The 18,509-nt window shown below is 37.5% G+C and overlaps 1 protein-coding gene across 4 annotated transcripts in view; it reads right to left on the bottom strand.

Moving 5' to 3' along the window:
* Positions 1-18,509, bottom strand: part of LOC125228093 (microtubule-associated protein Jupiter) — a 182,137-nt gene that overhangs the window by 4,717 nt on the left and 158,911 nt on the right. For 2 of the 4 annotated variants that reach the window (XM_048132645.1, XM_048132578.1), the window contains exons 2-3: positions 743-893; positions 88-250 (exon numbers count right to left, since the gene is read on the bottom strand). In XM_048132645.1, the coding sequence (XP_047988602.1) occupies positions 88-250; positions 743-893 (314 nt within the window). The remainder of the gene's footprint in view (positions 1-87; positions 251-742; positions 894-18,509) is intronic. The other 2 variants (XM_048132721.1, XM_048132791.1) reach the window with 1 other exon arrangement.

Raw genomic sequence — 18,509 nt, 5'->3', positions numbered from 1 at the left:
CGCAATCCATTCCACATGAGCTCCGTTGTTATTAACCAGCATCCCCAGCTTGCGTGCGCATCGTGCCTACAAGAGAATGAAACTCACAGTGGTCTCCGGCGTCCGTCTCACCTCGGCTGGGCGTGGAGGACGCGCTGCCGTTGGTCTTGGGCGAGTGCGCGGGGCTGCCGCCGTTCACGGCCAGCTCGCCGAACTTGATGTTGCTGCGGATGGTGTCGGTCACCATGGGGGTCACGTGGGCTGAGGCCGTCTGGAATTTATAAGTGGTTCATTAGTTTCTGCGATGGTAACGATATTAAGTACCTATACCTCTAGATACCTCGACATTTTTGATTGAGAGTTGGTCTACAATATATATACGTGGGCTGAGGCCGTCTGGAATTGGTAAGTGGTTTTTTAATTTATGTGATTATAAAGATATTAGACCTCTCGACATTTTTGATTGAGAGTGTGTCTACATGTCTACAACATTTGTGAGGTCGCTGATACCTCTTCGACATTTTGGAACACCGAAGGCTTTTGGAACCTTGAAAAAAGGTAGGTAAGAAAATTCGCACAAATCCGGTAGGCCTCGATGCTAGTAGTTGGTCAGGGCGATTGGACCGGAGTATTTACAAGATCTAGAATACTTGCACTGGTTGCATCCATAATGTCTGCAGACACAGACAGACTAGATGTAATGTAGGAATAATTGCTCATCAAGCATACAAATCGTACAATACAATAAATAAGTACTAAGCACCTGTCCGAAGAGCCTGGAGTGCGTGTCGCGCGGGCGGGTGGGCGTGTCGCGCACGGCGCGCGGGCGCACGTTGCCGTTCCTCACGGGGCTGCTGTCCGTGGCGTCCGCGCTGAAGATCTCCGCGATGCAGCTCTTCGGCGCGTTCGGCACTCTGGAAACGAGACAACGATGTATGTTAGCCATAAAACCATACCAAACCATAAGGTTTTCTACGCTTATTGACAAGTAGAAATGCTTATTTTAGTTTTATACATTACAAGCTTTCGTCCGCGGCTTCGCTCGCGTTAAGTTCGAAAATAGCGGAATGCTCCATACAAACTTCCACCCCCATTTTATGGAAGTGGGGGGTTAAAAAGAGACAAAAAGCAGCCTATGTCACTCTCCATCCCTTCAACTATCTCTACTCGAAAAATCACGTCAATTCGTCGCTCCGTTTTCCCGTGAAAGAAGGACAAACAAACAGACACACACACTTTCCCATTTATAATATGTATTAGTATGGAAGTATGGATGGTTACGCTGAATAACAAACAGCATTGGTCGCATTTGCGTTTGGGAACCAGATAACGCATTAGGGAAGCGACACTTTAAAACGTATGCTCAGTTACATTTTTACACCCGATAATAATTTATGACAGTTTTTACTGTTCTGCTTACTTAAATAGTTTTATTTGAGTAGGATTAACAATATTTTAAAATCAAATTTGATGAATGAAACTCCTGTCCGGTTGTTGAAATCAAATCCCCCACTATTACTTAATACCCAACCCCTCATCTGGCGTGCGTTATTTCCCCTGTAACTGGACACGCGCGGACATCATTAAGTAATGACGGTATGCAGATATGGGAAGGGCACTTCCGTTGTACACCGATCGACAAATATATCTTTCGTATCTTTATTATTTTTGACAAAGAGTCCATTGTAGCTTGATTAATGCCAGACACAAGTTGGTAAGCCAGAAGCCCCCCTGTCTGTGCACGAAACCACAAATCAATAGCTTGATAGTAAAAAGCCATCAAAATCATTACAACGGGAAAGTTTTATGTAGGTACCTATGCATCCTTGCCATTGTTTTAAATCGCCTCCAACACGTTTCAAAATCCACAGGATTTATTTTCCATAGATAATGGATACTAACGACTGTTATGTAAATATTATAACTTTATTGTTTAAAAATCAATTACAGACCATTCATTCCTTTTCAATAGGTTTTGTTGTGTAGAGATAGACATATCCTACTAAAGTGCAAAAGGCACGGTTGCCTATAATTAATAGATAATAATGTAACAGTGTTACTTGACACCAATTACCGCTGGTCCATTTTATCGCGCACCAGGGAATTATTGCAGTGCAAGCCAGCCCATTCCTTGATTGCGCCGCGTTTATAAATTTCCCTGCAAATTGTGTTGGTAATGCGCCGCTGCAAGATGGCGAGATAACGTTCCGAAGCGCAAATGTGCGGTTTTATAAGTGGAAGCACTTGTGCTGAGGTACGATTAGAGCCATGCTAGGTAGTTGCTTAACTTGCTAACGTTCTAATGTTTGCCCGTTCTATTACTAACAGTTCAGTTCTATCATGAACTGCCTAGATATTAAGTATCAACCCAATCTACCGAATCCTATTTTATTTTTAACCCCCGACGCAAAAACGACGGGTTGTTATAAGTTTGACATATCTGTCTGTGTGTGTGTCTGTCTGTCTGTCTGTGGCATCGTAGCTCCCGAACGGATGAACCGATTTGGATTTAGTTTTTTTTGTCTGAAAGCTAAGTCGGGAGTGTTCTTAGCCATGTTTCATGAAAATCGGTCTACTATGTCGCGGTCGGGGGTTTTTTCAAAATTTTAATTTTGTGGTTAAGCATTACGTTATATTATTATCAGTAATCAGTAATTTTTATTAATCCTGTAAGGACACTGCAAATTTATATCCTTAGCTAGCTTACTATCTAAATTCTACCTAGTTACATAAACTTATTAATAAGTAAGTTGTTTATTGTTTTTTTAGTCTCCTATTTATTAGCTTAGGTACTTTATAATATTATTCATCAATCATTTCTTATTTACTTAGATCAAGTACAAAGGGAAATGTTACAATTGCGATATTAACTAACATGTGATGGGTGGCAGAAAAGGAGTAGAATAGATGTATTGTTCGCGTTTCCACACAGATGAGAGAATCAATACCGCAGCGGTGCGGAAGCTGCCTACACATCATAGCTTCTCGAGAACTTTAAAGATGTTTTTCCTTTCAACATAAACTTACATCGGTATCGTTAACTCTACAAACGAAAATTTCTACTTGCTAGTATTTTCACCAACTTTATTTCGTGGATTAGTGAATATAACAAAAATATTCGAAAGATAAAGAGAGGTAGAATGCACACGATGACTATGATAAAATTTATGCCCTCGGTTACGCTCGCGTTAAATTCGAAAATTGCGGAATGCTCCATACAAAAATCCACCCCCCATTTTAGGGACACCCTTCAACTATCTCCACTTAAAATATCACGTCATTCGTCACTGCCGGGAAAGACGGACAAACAAACAGACACATACACTTTCACATTTATAATATTAGTACGTATGGATTTTCAATCCGATGAAACGCGAACTAACGCAGCTATTCTAGTCGTAGCGGAACATAAAACCTCCCTGAAACCAAATTAAAAATAGCCATCAATTTAGAAATGCCTAGGCATTTTATCATTCCACTAGTCCGCTATCAACTCCCCTGATTACAACTAAGCGTCGCGTAAGAGCACACTTGGACGTGCGAGTTATCTGCGAGATTGAAGCCGTAATGGGGGCCGCAGGCGCAGCCGCGGGCCGGCGCGTGCGCGGGCGACGCGGCTGCCGGAGATTACATCTCCTATGCACTACGAGCAGCGACTTGCTACATACTAAGCCTAATGCATTTTAACTGTCATCGTAATATAACCTCAAACTCGTAATAAGTATAACACTAGAATTCTACCTTTCGAATTATACAAGTATAAACAAATTATTAAAACCGAGGGTGTTAAGTTTAACACCCTCGGTTATAATAATTTGTTTTAAAAAAGTGATAAAACGACGCTTGATGCCGTCGTTGCGTTGGATAACTCTAGAAACTCGCAATCTCTAGTGTAAAACACTAAACCGTGCCGTTCCCGCACGTCTCTGCCAATCACCCGACCACGGAAATGATAACAGAATTCGATTGAAAACAGAGTTTGTTGATACGTCGGGCTATTGCACCAAAGTGCAGCTATCTTTCGGCGATGATTACAATCCAGCTCACACGAACTCTAATTATAAATCTTGTAAACAAACCGTTCGTCTCTGCTCCTATAATTAGCTACGGGAAGAAAGCGTGTGAGAGCAAATTGCTTAATAGTAATATACATATATGGTGCATGCGCCACACGCAACTAAAAGAAACAAAGCAGACGGGGTTCAGCTACAAAAATAAACAGCTGTCATAAGACAGGGAAAGGCTGGCCGGAAGATAATAATAAATTCCTCAGTTTAAAAGGGAACGACGTTGTGATTATGAAGGTTTGTTTTTCCATAAAACGAAGACGTTCACATTCTCTTTGAACTAGCAATATGCATGCTTAATGATAATTGTGAGCAAACAATGGTTGGTAAGCTCAGGGCTTATTAGTTAAATTACCATACTCGAAGTAAACATATATATTTTAAAGTATGAAAAATAAGTAGGTAACCATATAATATTTAGGATTGATGGAACTGACATGGACGTGAGTGGCGAGATGATAGCGGCGATAGTGTCGCTGGTGAGGCGCGTGCGCCGCTACGCTACTAGGTGTTCGATATCACCAGCGGTTGCTCGAGTAATGGTTTTACGCCTCTGCGGACTGCGGTTTTGCTCTAAAAATGCTGGCAGTAATGAGACCGCGGTAATGATACCCACAGTAATGAAAGCCCGCGTAACTCTATCATATGCGACACAGGAGAAAACTTTGTTTGCAAATGAAAGGCAATGCATTAGCTGGACAAACGATTTGCACTTTCCCAACGACCATATTGTGACGTCATTGACGTTAATAAATAACGTTTATTTACGATTTACTGCATAAAAGTTTGATCTACTTTCTAAAACGTTTAGTGATCAATTAAATTTACAACCCGGATAACTAATTAATTGGAGAATTTTCTATCTTTGTGGGCGGGCACCTCATACGCATTTATTAATCACACCTTCGCTTGATGCCCTTAAAACCAAAATTAATGTCGTCCAAGATAGCGATGCGTTTATGCTCAATGGTTTAGAACGACAGTCAACATTTTAAAAAGCATGTTTGTGGGGGCGCAAAAACAGGAAATTATAGAAAAGATATGATATGACGCGCTGTGCGAAAATAAGGTCATATAGCGGGTTTTATTGTATTACCTCATTTAATCTGAAAACTGTTTAAAATTTCACTTAATTTCACGGGTACTCTACTGCTTTAAACGATACACAACTGAACATAAACATAAGTTAAATACGCGTTTGTCATCGTAACTTTTTAGTGCTGTTCGGTCTTGTCTCTTACAAATATAAAATTATGATCTATTTATGAAATAAGGCTTTGCAAACGGATTATTTAACGCGTAATTCATATTTATAGCCCAACATTTCGAACCCTTTACACTTTTCATTTGTTCGTGATCCATGCTACTTCAAGGTATTTTGCTGACTTTAGATTTAAATAGGTTTTAGGTACATTTGTGTACGAAGACGAGTACGTTGCCTAAGTTTGATTAGTTATACCTACCCATAGTTAAATTGCAAAAGGCATTGAATATTTCACCAAGACTTTGAGACATATGTAACATACATACATTAAAAGGGATAAGTTCGGCTTTGTACTAGTGATAAGCTCTTTTTCTTGTGTGTTGTATTATTTTCTGGTAAAATAAAGTGTTACTACTACTACATAAAAAAAAAGTTCTGTTTACATCTGAACGCTAATAAAATCGTATAAACCTTTCCACGTTAGTCATTAAATTAATAAACAACGACGACCATTTAAGCACTCTTCGACATTTTATAGAAATGTGGGAAAGTTAAGAAAAGTGCAGAATGATTATACAAATAGATAAGCACTTTATAGTTACTTAATGTATTAAATATATAATTTTTAATTCTTATTGATAAAAATGAAGTGTAGTGTTGCTTTACACAATAAAAGTAGGAATCAAATGAAATAGAGTATTTACTGTGATATTAATAGAATTTCTGTTGCGCAATGATAGTTTTTTTCAGTACAGATGCTGCTTTTTTTAACGCAGTAGTGCGAGCAAATCAAGCAATGATTCATTTCTTGTCTGGTCGAAACTCTTAGCTTAGATTTAGGTACTGAAAATCGTCGTACGATACACGTGCGAAAAGGACATTCACAACTCGTGTCGATTTAAAACACTCCCTTCGTTCGTGTATTAATTTATCGCTACTTGTATCGATTTTCCTCTTTTCCGCACTCGTATCTACAAGTATTTTGTTTGGGTTACAAAAAAAACACATTATTTACTCTACTACGTTTTATTTATGTCTCTTTAACATTACAAATTCTAACATTAAAATCTTGACAAAAGAAGTACAGATCGCTGAAATTAATGTTGATAGTAATATTAATGACGACTACTTCAACAAGTCAAGTGTCAATTGTGAAATGCCGCAAAATACTAGTTGCTCTATAGAAGACCATAATAATATGATCCCCGATCCTTTACAACCCAGCAGCTCGGTACGCACGTTACATTTTTTTTTTAATCTTCTTTAGTGAGGACAACTGAGTATGACGGCATATTTAATTGTTTATAAAGTTTGAGGATACCTGGAAAAAATGAATACATTAGCCATTTTGAAAATCCAATAAATATTCAGTGCTTTCGGTCACGCGTGTACGCTGCGACCATTTTGCGACCGTTTGTCGACCGTTTGGTGACCGTTTGGCGACTGTTTTTTACATGGAATATTACCGTCTTAATCCATATTTTAACAACTTTCGACCGTACTAAGAAAAAGACTCGATTTGCATAGTTAATTTGTAAGCTTCATGGTCAGATAACGCCCGGAGCTCCGTATTGATTTACCCACTTAGGTATAAGTAAAAGCACTACTAGATAACCTATCTAGGAGGTTTGGAATTGTCGTACGGATAAGGAATGTTACAAACACGCAAACCTAAGATTTACACCATCTGCGTTATCAGATTGCGTCTTGTTTCTTGGGTATCACATGACACAAACGACAAGACAAAAACGTGTCTATAGATCCAGCAGTGCGTGGGTTTTAGGCTACAAACAGTCCATACCCATATATACCTGCATAGAGAGGTATAAAACCCTTTGGTGCCCTTGCGCAAAATCTCAGACCTTCGGACCATCCTTCGTAGAAGGAAGGTACGCTATACTCATCTTAATGATAACTTAATTTACTGGAAATTATAATTATGCAATTTTAATGTCATTATAACCTGAATCTGCAGCATGCAGGCACATGGACAAATATGTCTTCAGCAAAACACATTTTATTGTAACATACCTTACGAGGAGAGAAAATGCGAACTTGCAAAATATATAAAACAAACCTAGTTTCCATTTAAAATATAATATGGCATCTTCTGGGCGAGCTCACTCCATCGTAGGCCACGTCTTTGCCTTTGGCTAAGCTGTGGCCAAGAGTAAGCTCATTTAAAATAAAATGCAACGCATCACTTCTATTATCATCACGTATTGTTTTGTAAAGCAACAAATGTTGGCATTAATTGAACAGAATCGCCAAGGCATATGGAAATGGCGATCGTTCCAGATGAGGGAGCAGCGACGAGCGTCGAGCGGCTTGTCGCTCGCATGGGCGCGCGCGACGCTCGTGCTCGAAACGCAACGTTTCATTATCAACTTATGCAAAAACCAGTCGGCCGTGAATCCAGCTTCGAGTGATTAGCGCCTTATTGCACTGTAATATGCTGGTAGATGACACTGGTATGCACGTATTCAATGTAATCATCTCTTGACAGTTACCTAGTTAGTTGAAACCGCATATATGCAATTGAATATAGCCATAAATTACGAATGGACGCAGTCAAATTACCTATGTTTATAATTTTCTTCGACGTTTTGACAAGGTTTAGCTGCATTTGTGAAAGTTGAAACTTTGTATTGAAGATAATTCTTTAAATTAATTATGAATTTTTCATAGTATAGAGCTGAAGTCGATCTTATTTGTAAAATTTGGACAATTTTGAATATTAAAACTATCCTGTACCACAATCATTTCAGACTAGATTTTTATTTTAAGTTTTTGAAAAAGAGTAAACTAGCCTAAGGCGAATTCAATTTTTTCAGAAATTACAAAATTAAGTGACAATTTCTTTGAAAATCTAATCACATCTAAGTTTTGTACTAAATGAATCTGTTTACTTAAATTGCTGTTATGCCTTAGTGATTATAAATTGCTATTATTGATTTTTGCCAATTTTTTGACTAACAATTATTACCAGTTTTGGACATTTTCTCATATTTTGCGCTGATACCTGCTAACGAGTAGATGTTGAATATAATTTTACTTTTATTTCTAAATACGTCAGCGCACGTGAAAGCTACATTATTTCACGTCACCCGAGCCGACGACTAGCTACGTGTTATTTTCAACGTTAAATTTCTCAACGGGCGTCTGCGGAAATGTAGAAATCAGAGTCGTGAACGAGAGTAAGTACGTAGTAATTTTATAATTGACCAATCTCTTCAGTCTCACCTTTCGATTGTGAACGAGATTCGAATAGCTGCACGCTCGAATAGTAAAAAAACGAATTGGATGAAATTACACATTCTCTGTCCGGCCGGGCTCGAATTACGCGGCGTCCTATGTTCTTTCACCGGCATTTCCATTTCAAATAATCAGACAATAATGAAACAGTAACCTCGTTGTACTGAACAGTACCACACCCGGTTGTAAGGCTCTAAATATGATAGAAATGTCATATTTAATGGCGTTTTTTGTAAGCTTTTTCCTACGCGGGCACGTTGAGTGTGCACTCGACGACCTCTCGTGACAGTAATATACTATCCATCCATATTCCATACTATTCCATACTATTCCATACTATTACTATATTACTATTATTACTATATTATTACTATATATTACTATATATACTATACTATATATACTATACTATATAATATTATAAATGCGAAAGTAACTCTGTCTGTCTGTCTGTTACGCTTTACCGCTTAAACCACGCAACCGATTTTGATGAAATTTGGAACAGACAATCTTTAGACCCTGAGACAGAACATAGGCTACTTTTTATTTCGAAAAAAAAGGGATGAAGGGGTTGAAAAAGAGGTTGAAAGTTTGTATGGGATTTCTTAATTTTAAATGATAAAACCATGAAACTTTATTTTTAGCACTTGATAAGAAATCATTAAACATATATTTAAAGTCACATACAGGTCGAATGCGATTAATTAACATTATTTTTACCTTTAAAATAAACATGGTGGGAAATAAACATTAACTAAAAGCGGGTAGATTATATTTATTTGTCTACCCCGAACATTTATATAAATTAATATCGGGTAGTTTTGTTTTGTTTACATCTCCGGTGACATTTTGCTGGGACGTCAGTCTTCCGCGACCACGGCCAGTGCAACCTGGCCGAAACGTTGGGAAAAAAGGTAAAAATAATGTTAATTAATCGCGTGCGACCTGTATGTGACTTTAAATATGTGTACAAAGCGCGAGAACTTAAAGTGTTATATCATTAAACATCTTGATAAGGGATAGCGATAGGGAAAGCGATAGGGATAGCGATAGGGATAGCGATAGGGATAGCGATAGCGATAGCGATAGCGTTAGCGATAGCGATACGGATACGGATAATATGGGTATCGTTAGAGGGATACGGATAATCGGTCGGCGGTCTCTTACAATCAATGTGCTCTAAGACGATCGTTGTTTGCTTGCTTGAAGATTACGTTTGCGATAAGTAGGCTTGGGACTTTTGGATGCTCGCTATGGTTCTGGCATCTGCAGAGTCGCCATTATGTTAAAAAAAAATTATCGAAGTCAAAGTCGAAGCCTGTAAATAAAATATCTAACAACAATATCTCTATCCAATCTAACAACAAGCTATATTCACCACAGTTTTTTTGATGGGATACACTTTTAATATGGTTAGCAATAAATACTTTTTTGCTGGGACGTCAGTCTTCCGCGACCACGGCCAGTGCAACCTGGCCGAAACGTTGGGAAAAAAGGTAAAAATAATGTTATTAATTAATCCCGTTCGACCTGTATGTGACTTTAAATATGTGTACAAAGCGCGAGAACTTAAAGTGTTATATCATTAAACATCTTGATAAGGGATAGGGATAGGGATAGGGATAGCGATAGGGATAGCGATAGGGATAGCGATAGGGATAGCGATAGGGATAGCGATAGGGATAGCGATAGCGATAGCGATAGCGATAGCGATAGCGACAGCGGCAGCGATAGCGATAGCGATAGCGATAGCGTTAGCGATAGCGATAGCGATAGCGTTAGCGATAGCGATAGCGATACGGATACGGATACGGATAATATGGGTATCGTTAGAGGGATACGGATAATCGGTCGGCGGTCTCTTACAATCAATGTGCTCTAAGACGATCGTTGTTTGCTTGCTTGAAGATTACGTTTGCGATAAGTATAAGCAAAATGTAAAAAATTGTAAGGGATAATAGAAAAAAGTACTTTTTACCCACCGATCATAGTGTCGAAATACGGGCTATGTGGGATGTTTATAAAGGTTTCCCCAGCGTATATAGAATTACCTACGCTGTGGTCGATGTGTAATATTTCTACAATCATTGCAAGCAAAAGTATTATGTGCAATCGAAATAATCGCAGATAAATATACCTACAGAGAAACCTACGGTCCCTACGGATCCAAATGAAAATCTTAATGAATACTTTTATTACGCGGGCGAAGCCGCGGGTAAAAGCTAGTAAATTATAAAGTTTTAAAATTGGCCTGTTCCAGTTTTAGATAAACTTTGTTTTTGTACATCTTGCGGTTAAATTCAACTATCTCTTCGTGTCACGTATGTAGGTTCAAGATTAGTACAGAGTAGAGTTATCCATGACCTATGGAACTTACTCTCTTTCATTTTTCTTAATGCACCTTATTACGTCTAAATAAAGATAGGTAATTAGATACGTGTCATCAATATTCCTTATAACTGGGAATCTGAGATTATTTTTTGTATGTATATATAACATATTAGGTATACCTAGTCAGAACTTCGCCATTTAACCGATTTAGAAGCTTCATTAGCAAGCGAAATGTAACAACAAACCTACTAACATACCTATGTTATAAAATGAATGCATCCCTGTTTAGCACCTGCTTTCAACGGTTAGCAGTTAAAGGTTAAAATTCCTTCTTTAGTATATGTATCATGAACCTGCCGAAGACAATGCCTGCCTTTAGTCCACGGAAGAGAAGGGTGCTAACCGAAACGTTTTCAACAGCCCTTTGTTCGTTTCTAGAATGTTATTACATCAAAACTGCATACACTGCATATTACACAGATACCTACATATAAAATTAACATACATATAATCACGCCTGTATCCCATAAAGGGGTAGGCAGAGCACATGAACTACTAAGTTTCAGTGCCAGTCTTGGCAAAAGGGGGTTGAAAAAAAATCCAAATTGTGACATTGCAATGACAGGTCGCCAGCCTCTCGCCTACGCCACAATTTAACCCATATCCCGCAGTCGACTTCTACGACACCCACGGGAAGAAAGGGGGTGGTGAAATTCTTAACCCGTCACCACCTATAAAAAAATAACATGAAACCTTCTAACTTGATGATAAAATTTGTTTCCCTTTTCCAAAGTAGCTTCCTACTTTCTTAATTTGCTCTGCATTAGAGTTTTGCCTTGAAAAGAAATGCCTGCTCGTAAAAGAAATAAAAATCCTTTGATACCTACTACGTAGAAACGTTGAGCACTCTTGCGCGGTAAAATTCTTGCAAAGAAACCAAGGTGTACAGAGATTCACAAAATGCGGAGAAGAAAATGTAAGCCATTTTAAATAGGGAGAACGAAGAGCGCTATGACACGCTTTTCCAGCTAGAAAATGTTTATGAGAACATTCATGCTGTACAAATATGTATCTACTAAGTAACGCTATTATTTACGTTATTACTATTTTATTTATTGAGCTATTTCGCCTTAACAATCATCAAAAATATCAATGTAGATTAACATTCGTCAGTGTTTAAGGTTATTTTTAAGATCCCTCATTGGCACGAAACGAGGCCATTAACCCCGCGATCAAACGTCTGGTGCGAGTCTACCGAACGACCTTTATTATAAAACATGAAAATTGTGTTACGGTGCCCTGTGCGCCTTTTCCAACGATACTCTGACATGATTGTTGTTAAAAGCGGCTTCAATATAAAGGCAATGTACAACGTGCATAGTAACAATATCGCATTTTTGAAAAAATAATGTGTAGGTACATGGGCCAAGTAATGGGTCTCAATCGATATGTTTACCTTGTTGATGCAGGTAGTTATGTAGCAGTGGCGGGGCGTGAAAATTTTCGTTGGTAAAGCCGGAGGGGTTTTTGGAATCTGTTTTGTATGGGCTTCTACAGATTCTAGAGAATTTTAGGGAACCCGTTGGGAATCGAGTTGTATCGACGCTCCGTCACTGTTATGTAGAAAAGCATTATTCTTCCGAAAGGGCAATAAACTTGAAGTTCAATATCGTAGCATCGCATCGTATATGCACTAACATCTTAGAAAGATACATATTGCCAAACAAAAAGTGACCTAATTATAGCGAAGACTAACATAAAGATCTTTTTTTGGCCAAAGTTCTATGTCCACAAAAAATCGGAGGATACAAGCATAGGTATCAATCAATGTCAATCTTCAATCGAAAACATGCTTTGTCTATTTATAATATTCTATATAATCAGGTACCGAGGTACGTGTCAGATTAGAAAACACTGGCTGGTGATAAAAAAAAATATCAGTGACGTATGTACCTTGAATTACGTATAGTTCAAAATGGATTAATCAATTACATTAAACTTCTTGACTTCTGAAAATTTTCATAATAAAAAGACAAACTTAATCAACTTTCTTAGAATGCCACTATGCAAATGTCAAACTTAATTGAGAATATTTCTATAGACACAATGAATAGCAATAAATTCAATTCCAAGCACTTAAAAGTGAAAAAGCCAAAGGTTAATGGATAATAGTGTTAATGGTAGTGACCCGGCGATGGATGGGACCCATTCTCAAATCACTCACGAGTTAAAGTGATGCCAGGAAGAAATAAAATAACGTGGAAACGAAATTCACACAAGAATTTAAATTGCACGTACCTATTAAGGAAAAGCCGGGATTTAATATTGCTATTATCTATTTATTAACGACAAATTATAATATATCCATCTTGACATAGTTACCTGCATACTTAGATTACTTAGGTATAATTGAAAATGCCGACGGTTCCCTCGTCCATGCAGGAATGTAGTCCATATATAAGTATCCATGCATAATAATGAATCAATAACCAACCCCGTGAACTGTTGGCTGACAGCCAGTTGCTAGCTTGATGTATGCGCTTTTGCGTCCAGGCCGTTCTACAAGTTGAAGTGCATCCAATTTTAAGCTTACCTATACATACTATACATAGGCTTATAAATATGTACATAGTAGGTATTTCGGTATTTTGAAGAATGGCAGCATTACTCATAACTAGTTCATAAATTTAGATGCTAACGTTAGAAAGAGACATAAAGTAGCCGTTGTCACTCTCCATCCTTTCAACTATCTTCACTTAAAAAATCACGTCAATTCGTCGCTCCGTTTTGCCGTGAAAGACGGAAAAACAAACAGACACACACACTTTCCCATTTATAATATTAGTATAGATTGTTACTCAAAATTAGGAAAATACAAACGGGGCTCTTGCCCGTATCATGCGATGCAGATCGTCTGGTTTGAGTGAATCGTTTCAACGTTATTGCACGTTTTTTTAATGAACTGGGTGGCTAGCCGAATGGCACAATCGCTCACGAAACGCTCACGAAACGAAGCGCTAGTAGATATCTATCTCTATCGCGCTTGCGTATTGGCGCGACAGAGCCAGCGGCGTATCGCTTTCGTTTGGCGTCGGAGAAATGCCATTCGGCTACGGGGCCTGCTCCTAAATTAAATTAATTTACACGATAACGACTTGTAAAAACCCATAACAAGTAAGGCCTGATTTAGACGGCGTGCGAACTCTCATGCGATTTTAGTTACAATATCTGGGCGACCGAGCTTCGCTCGGTTCTATTTTAATATATCACGTCTTTAGATAAAAAAAAACTCTTATAAATACAAAAACAAACAAAAAAAAGACAAAAAACAAAAACTTTATTTCTGGCCGGGATTCGAAACCCTGACACCTACGATCTATCTGCGTACATTAGACCGACCTCGTGCGACTGAGCTAAGCGGAATCGATGCGCGCGCGGCGAAATTAAGGACCATATTTTACGTTTACAAATGCGAAAGAAAAACTCATGAAAACTCGAAAATTCGCGTTTTCCGGGATCTAAGGCTACGCTAGATCGATTTTTCACCCCCGAAAACCCCCACAAAACAAATTTCAGCGAAATCGTTAGAGCGGTTTCCGAGATCGTCGGTATATATAAATAAATAAATATACAAGAATTGCTCGTTTAATAGTATAAGATTACGGGCTGTTGAGGTTACATACAATTTTGCATAGCCATCAAATACCGTCTAAATGGGCCCTAAAGAAAACATTGTCCAGTTATATGTCACATTAAATAAATATTGCAAAAATTGGGATCCGAATCCGGTCTCCCGAAATGCTATAGTATATTGATGGTACCTACTACCATCAACTTTATCCGAGTGAACCCTTATAACATCAAATTAATAGGACCGTTTGTTTAAACGGCTTTAATTAATTTAAATGCTTGTTCTGACGTCCGTGGGCCATAAAAAGTGACAGGCTCTTGTCGAGTGTCAAAACTAATAATTTAATAGAAAGGCAGCTCGCTCATGTCCACTTTAATTAGGTGATATTTTATCAATGGCTTCCGCTGACAATCTGCGAGCTGCTCCTTGGCGTCGGAGAAATATTTTGATCACGATAACAAACGGTACAAGATTTATTATTTGCACCAGCGAGCTCGTGTTGGAAAGTAACGAAGATGATTAACCAGCCACCAGGCTCCACTGATCTCTAATCAAATTGGTTTTTTTAAGTATTTGGTTCACTTCCTGGCAAATAACTTCTGCTTTATATTTAACGGATGTGAAATGGGCGAAAACTGCCAGTAAGGCAACTATAAAACACGGCCATTAAATACTATAACAAGCAATTAGATGTTATGGTATCACCTAAAACAGCAGGCATATAGATAATTTTATTTTTATGTCTAGGTAGATTGGCATCCGCCAAGCATGTAATTGAAACTCTACCTAGGTATGACAATTTAAACAAAATAAACCAACTACAGATTAACTTTTCCGAGAGGCCTAAAATTACATCAACAGCATCATCAAAATCATATATTTAATACCGAGCTACATAATATAAGTCTAAAATCGGCCGCGCCTGCATTTCCTAGTCACCTCTGACCCGGCGGGTCTCCCTACGAATTACTAAGTGAGACAAGACGTTGGCGCCCGGGGTCAGAGTAATGCCCCCGTGATTAAGAGGGGGTCGTACGAAATCCTCGAAAAGTGCATTCGGCGTTTAACAAATACTGCTCACATTTCTCAATAAAATGAAATAAAATAAATGTAGTTATTATCTTAAAGAGTGTGTCTACAACTTTTGACTATTCAGAATCTCTAATTATTAAAGGTATAATAAATAAACACACGCAAAGTTGACCTAAAATGAGAAAAACGTATGTCGCCGTTTAGTAAACTTTGTTAAAAAAATTCAATACTTTAGTTATAACATTAAGTGATTCTAAAAGCCAGATAAATGGACTAGAAGTTTTGAGGTTTTTTATATTTTTCCTCTCAAAGGCAACAAAGAAATTTTACCTTAAATTTAAACTATCGTTAAATTTCCATACATTCGCCATTGCTGTCAGAATTCTCCTTTCGATTAGATGCCGTGAGCGGCTCATCGGAGGCAGACGTGTCGCCGGTCGCTCCGCGTTGACAATTAAATTTGACAAATATTTTGACAGAAAATGGTGTACGTACACGAAAAACCATACCAGTGTAAAACTGTGCTCAAAATAAATAGGGTAAATCAAATATGTCAGGTGGAGATCCAATCTCATTTAAAATTTAATGGCTTGTGCATAAAAAATAAATAAAAATATATCACATTATTAAAGAAAATAACGAACACAACCGAATGAGTATAAATGATTTCATTCTAGTTCGGTTAAATTGAAAAAAGTTTCATGTTTTGTTTTACTCATTGGAATACATTTTCATTACGCTGGTAGTAACAGTACGTCATTTTAAAAATATATATGACAGTACCTACGTCAAATTTTGTCAACCAAACTTCACAGGTTGTATGTAAACAATTACAATTTAATTTATTCATACATATTCAGATACGTATTAATCGATTCTTATTTAGAATAGAAAAAAGGGGAATGCGAGCGGTTATAGGTATAGTGCTTCTGGTTCAAATTTAATTGTGTATATAAAAAAATGACTCAATTTCATTAAAGATTTACTTTGTGCATACCGCGAACACGTAACCGTAAGTTGAAAACAATAATAATTATAAATCACCTAAATACATCGTTGTTTACAAAGCGCTTGTTTTGAATGGAACTTCTCCACTCAACTACTTAGACCAAATGTTCATGGAACACCAGCTGGTGACCAGCATAAATGACTATGAACAGCCGTGCAAAAATATCTGATTTTCTATAGGGGGCCATAAGTATATGACGACATGTTCCCGGCAAAAATTTGTGATGCTCCGTGACCGGCAAAAACATCGTCTCTCTTTCTAGCGTCTCGCGAGCGTATAGCGTCGGGCGGGCCAACTGTATGGAAAAAGACGCCGCGTCAGCGCGGCCATACAGTTGGCCCGACGCTACGATCGCAAGACGGTAGATGTGGGAGGGTCCTTATCCGCATACATATCTGATCGGGTCGCTTAAAAATATTTGATTCTTTATAAAAACCTAAATTACACTCTCACCTGCATAAATATCTATCCATTGTTAAAGCAAATATATATCTTACGGGCTAGAAATCATTAATATGTAATTAAAGTGCAATAATAAACCCTACCTGGTTGCCTTACAGCCGTAAATTGTTTGAGGTGATTTGACAGTTCACAAAAACGGTATAGACTTGTGTCATTGGATATGTCTGTCTCATCTATTCTTAAATTATGACAAGTAAACTTATTGCAAATCTAGTATCAGAAGCCTTTATAGGTACAAGCTCTTATTCAACTTGCCTTGTTAGTTATGTTATTTTGAGTCAAAACGTAGAAGCTAAATTTGACCCACTTTCCGGTTTCCAATTGAGCTGAAATTTTGCACACATATGTAAATCAAGTGACAATGCAACATTATGGTATCATGGAGCTAATCTGATGATGGAGCAGAAAGGTGATCATAGGAACTCTGTTATGAAACGTCGTATCCCCATTGAGTCAGGGATTTTTAGAAATGTCTCGGAGAGCAATAAATATTTTTTTTGCAAAAAAAACATTATAAATTGGGAGGTGTAATTTTTTATTATCTCTTACATAGCATTTAGAAGAAAAACCGACCAAGAGCGCGTCAGTGTAGGGTTCCGTAGTTTCCGACATTTTACATAATGACAATTTAATAAATACCGTAATTTGGGGTGATAAGGGTTCCGGGGTATATAATGTTATTATATTTCTTGACATATTCCTTCTATTTTCCGCAATCAAAGTAGGAAAATAATATATTATGTTTTTTTATTATTATTATTATTTGTATTTAGGACAACAGCCGTAAATATTCAACTTACATAGGTATTTTTACATAGTCTTAGGCCAATAACAGTTATCTGTTGAGTGAAAAGTATTATACACAATATGTTACTAAAAAAAAAATGTGTGAATATTTAAAATTACAGTGAAAATGTGCAAGCCACAAATTTTTATTTACAGTTTCATGTCTGTCAAAGTTGACGTTCAAATTTATTGGATTTTTACTCATTTTAATCGTTCATTATCCTTTTGAATGTGTATACACTTCTAAAGTTTATGTATAAATAACAGAAAATCATAAGACATATTTTCATTTTTATAATGGTTTTCATGAAGAAAGCGATGCAACTGTGTTGGGGAATTTTTACGGGATGAATAAATATCCGCGGCCTGAGGGGTGAATGGGATCAGGAATGGGGGAATCGGGTCGCAAAGGGGGTGAATAGGTTTACGAAGGGGCTGATTAGGGTCGGAAGAGGGGTGAATTGGGATGTGTGGTCAATGCTTGTCACATTGTATAAAATATATATAACTTACTTAAAGTGGTATTTTTATGAAAGATTTCTCTGTATATGGACGCAATTTATACGTCAATGTATTGCTTCGTAGTTAGACTAGATACTTACAAGAAATTAACACTTATAAATGTTAATCACACTTCTGTCTACCTCCACGTTTCTACTTAAGTCCGCAAAAATCACCCATGGTTGCTATAATATAGACGGATTACTTTAAAATAAAAATCATAAGTATGAAACTATACAACTAGGGAAGAAA

This window comes from Leguminivora glycinivorella, chromosome 1 (genome assembly GCF_023078275.1).
Source record: "Leguminivora glycinivorella isolate SPB_JAAS2020 chromosome 1, LegGlyc_1.1, whole genome shotgun sequence".
In the NCBI taxonomy this organism is placed as follows: Eukaryota; Metazoa; Arthropoda; class Insecta; order Lepidoptera; family Tortricidae; genus Leguminivora; species Leguminivora glycinivorella.
The sequence above is the reverse complement of the archived record's forward strand: the minus strand, read 5'-3'. Positions and strand labels throughout refer to the sequence as shown.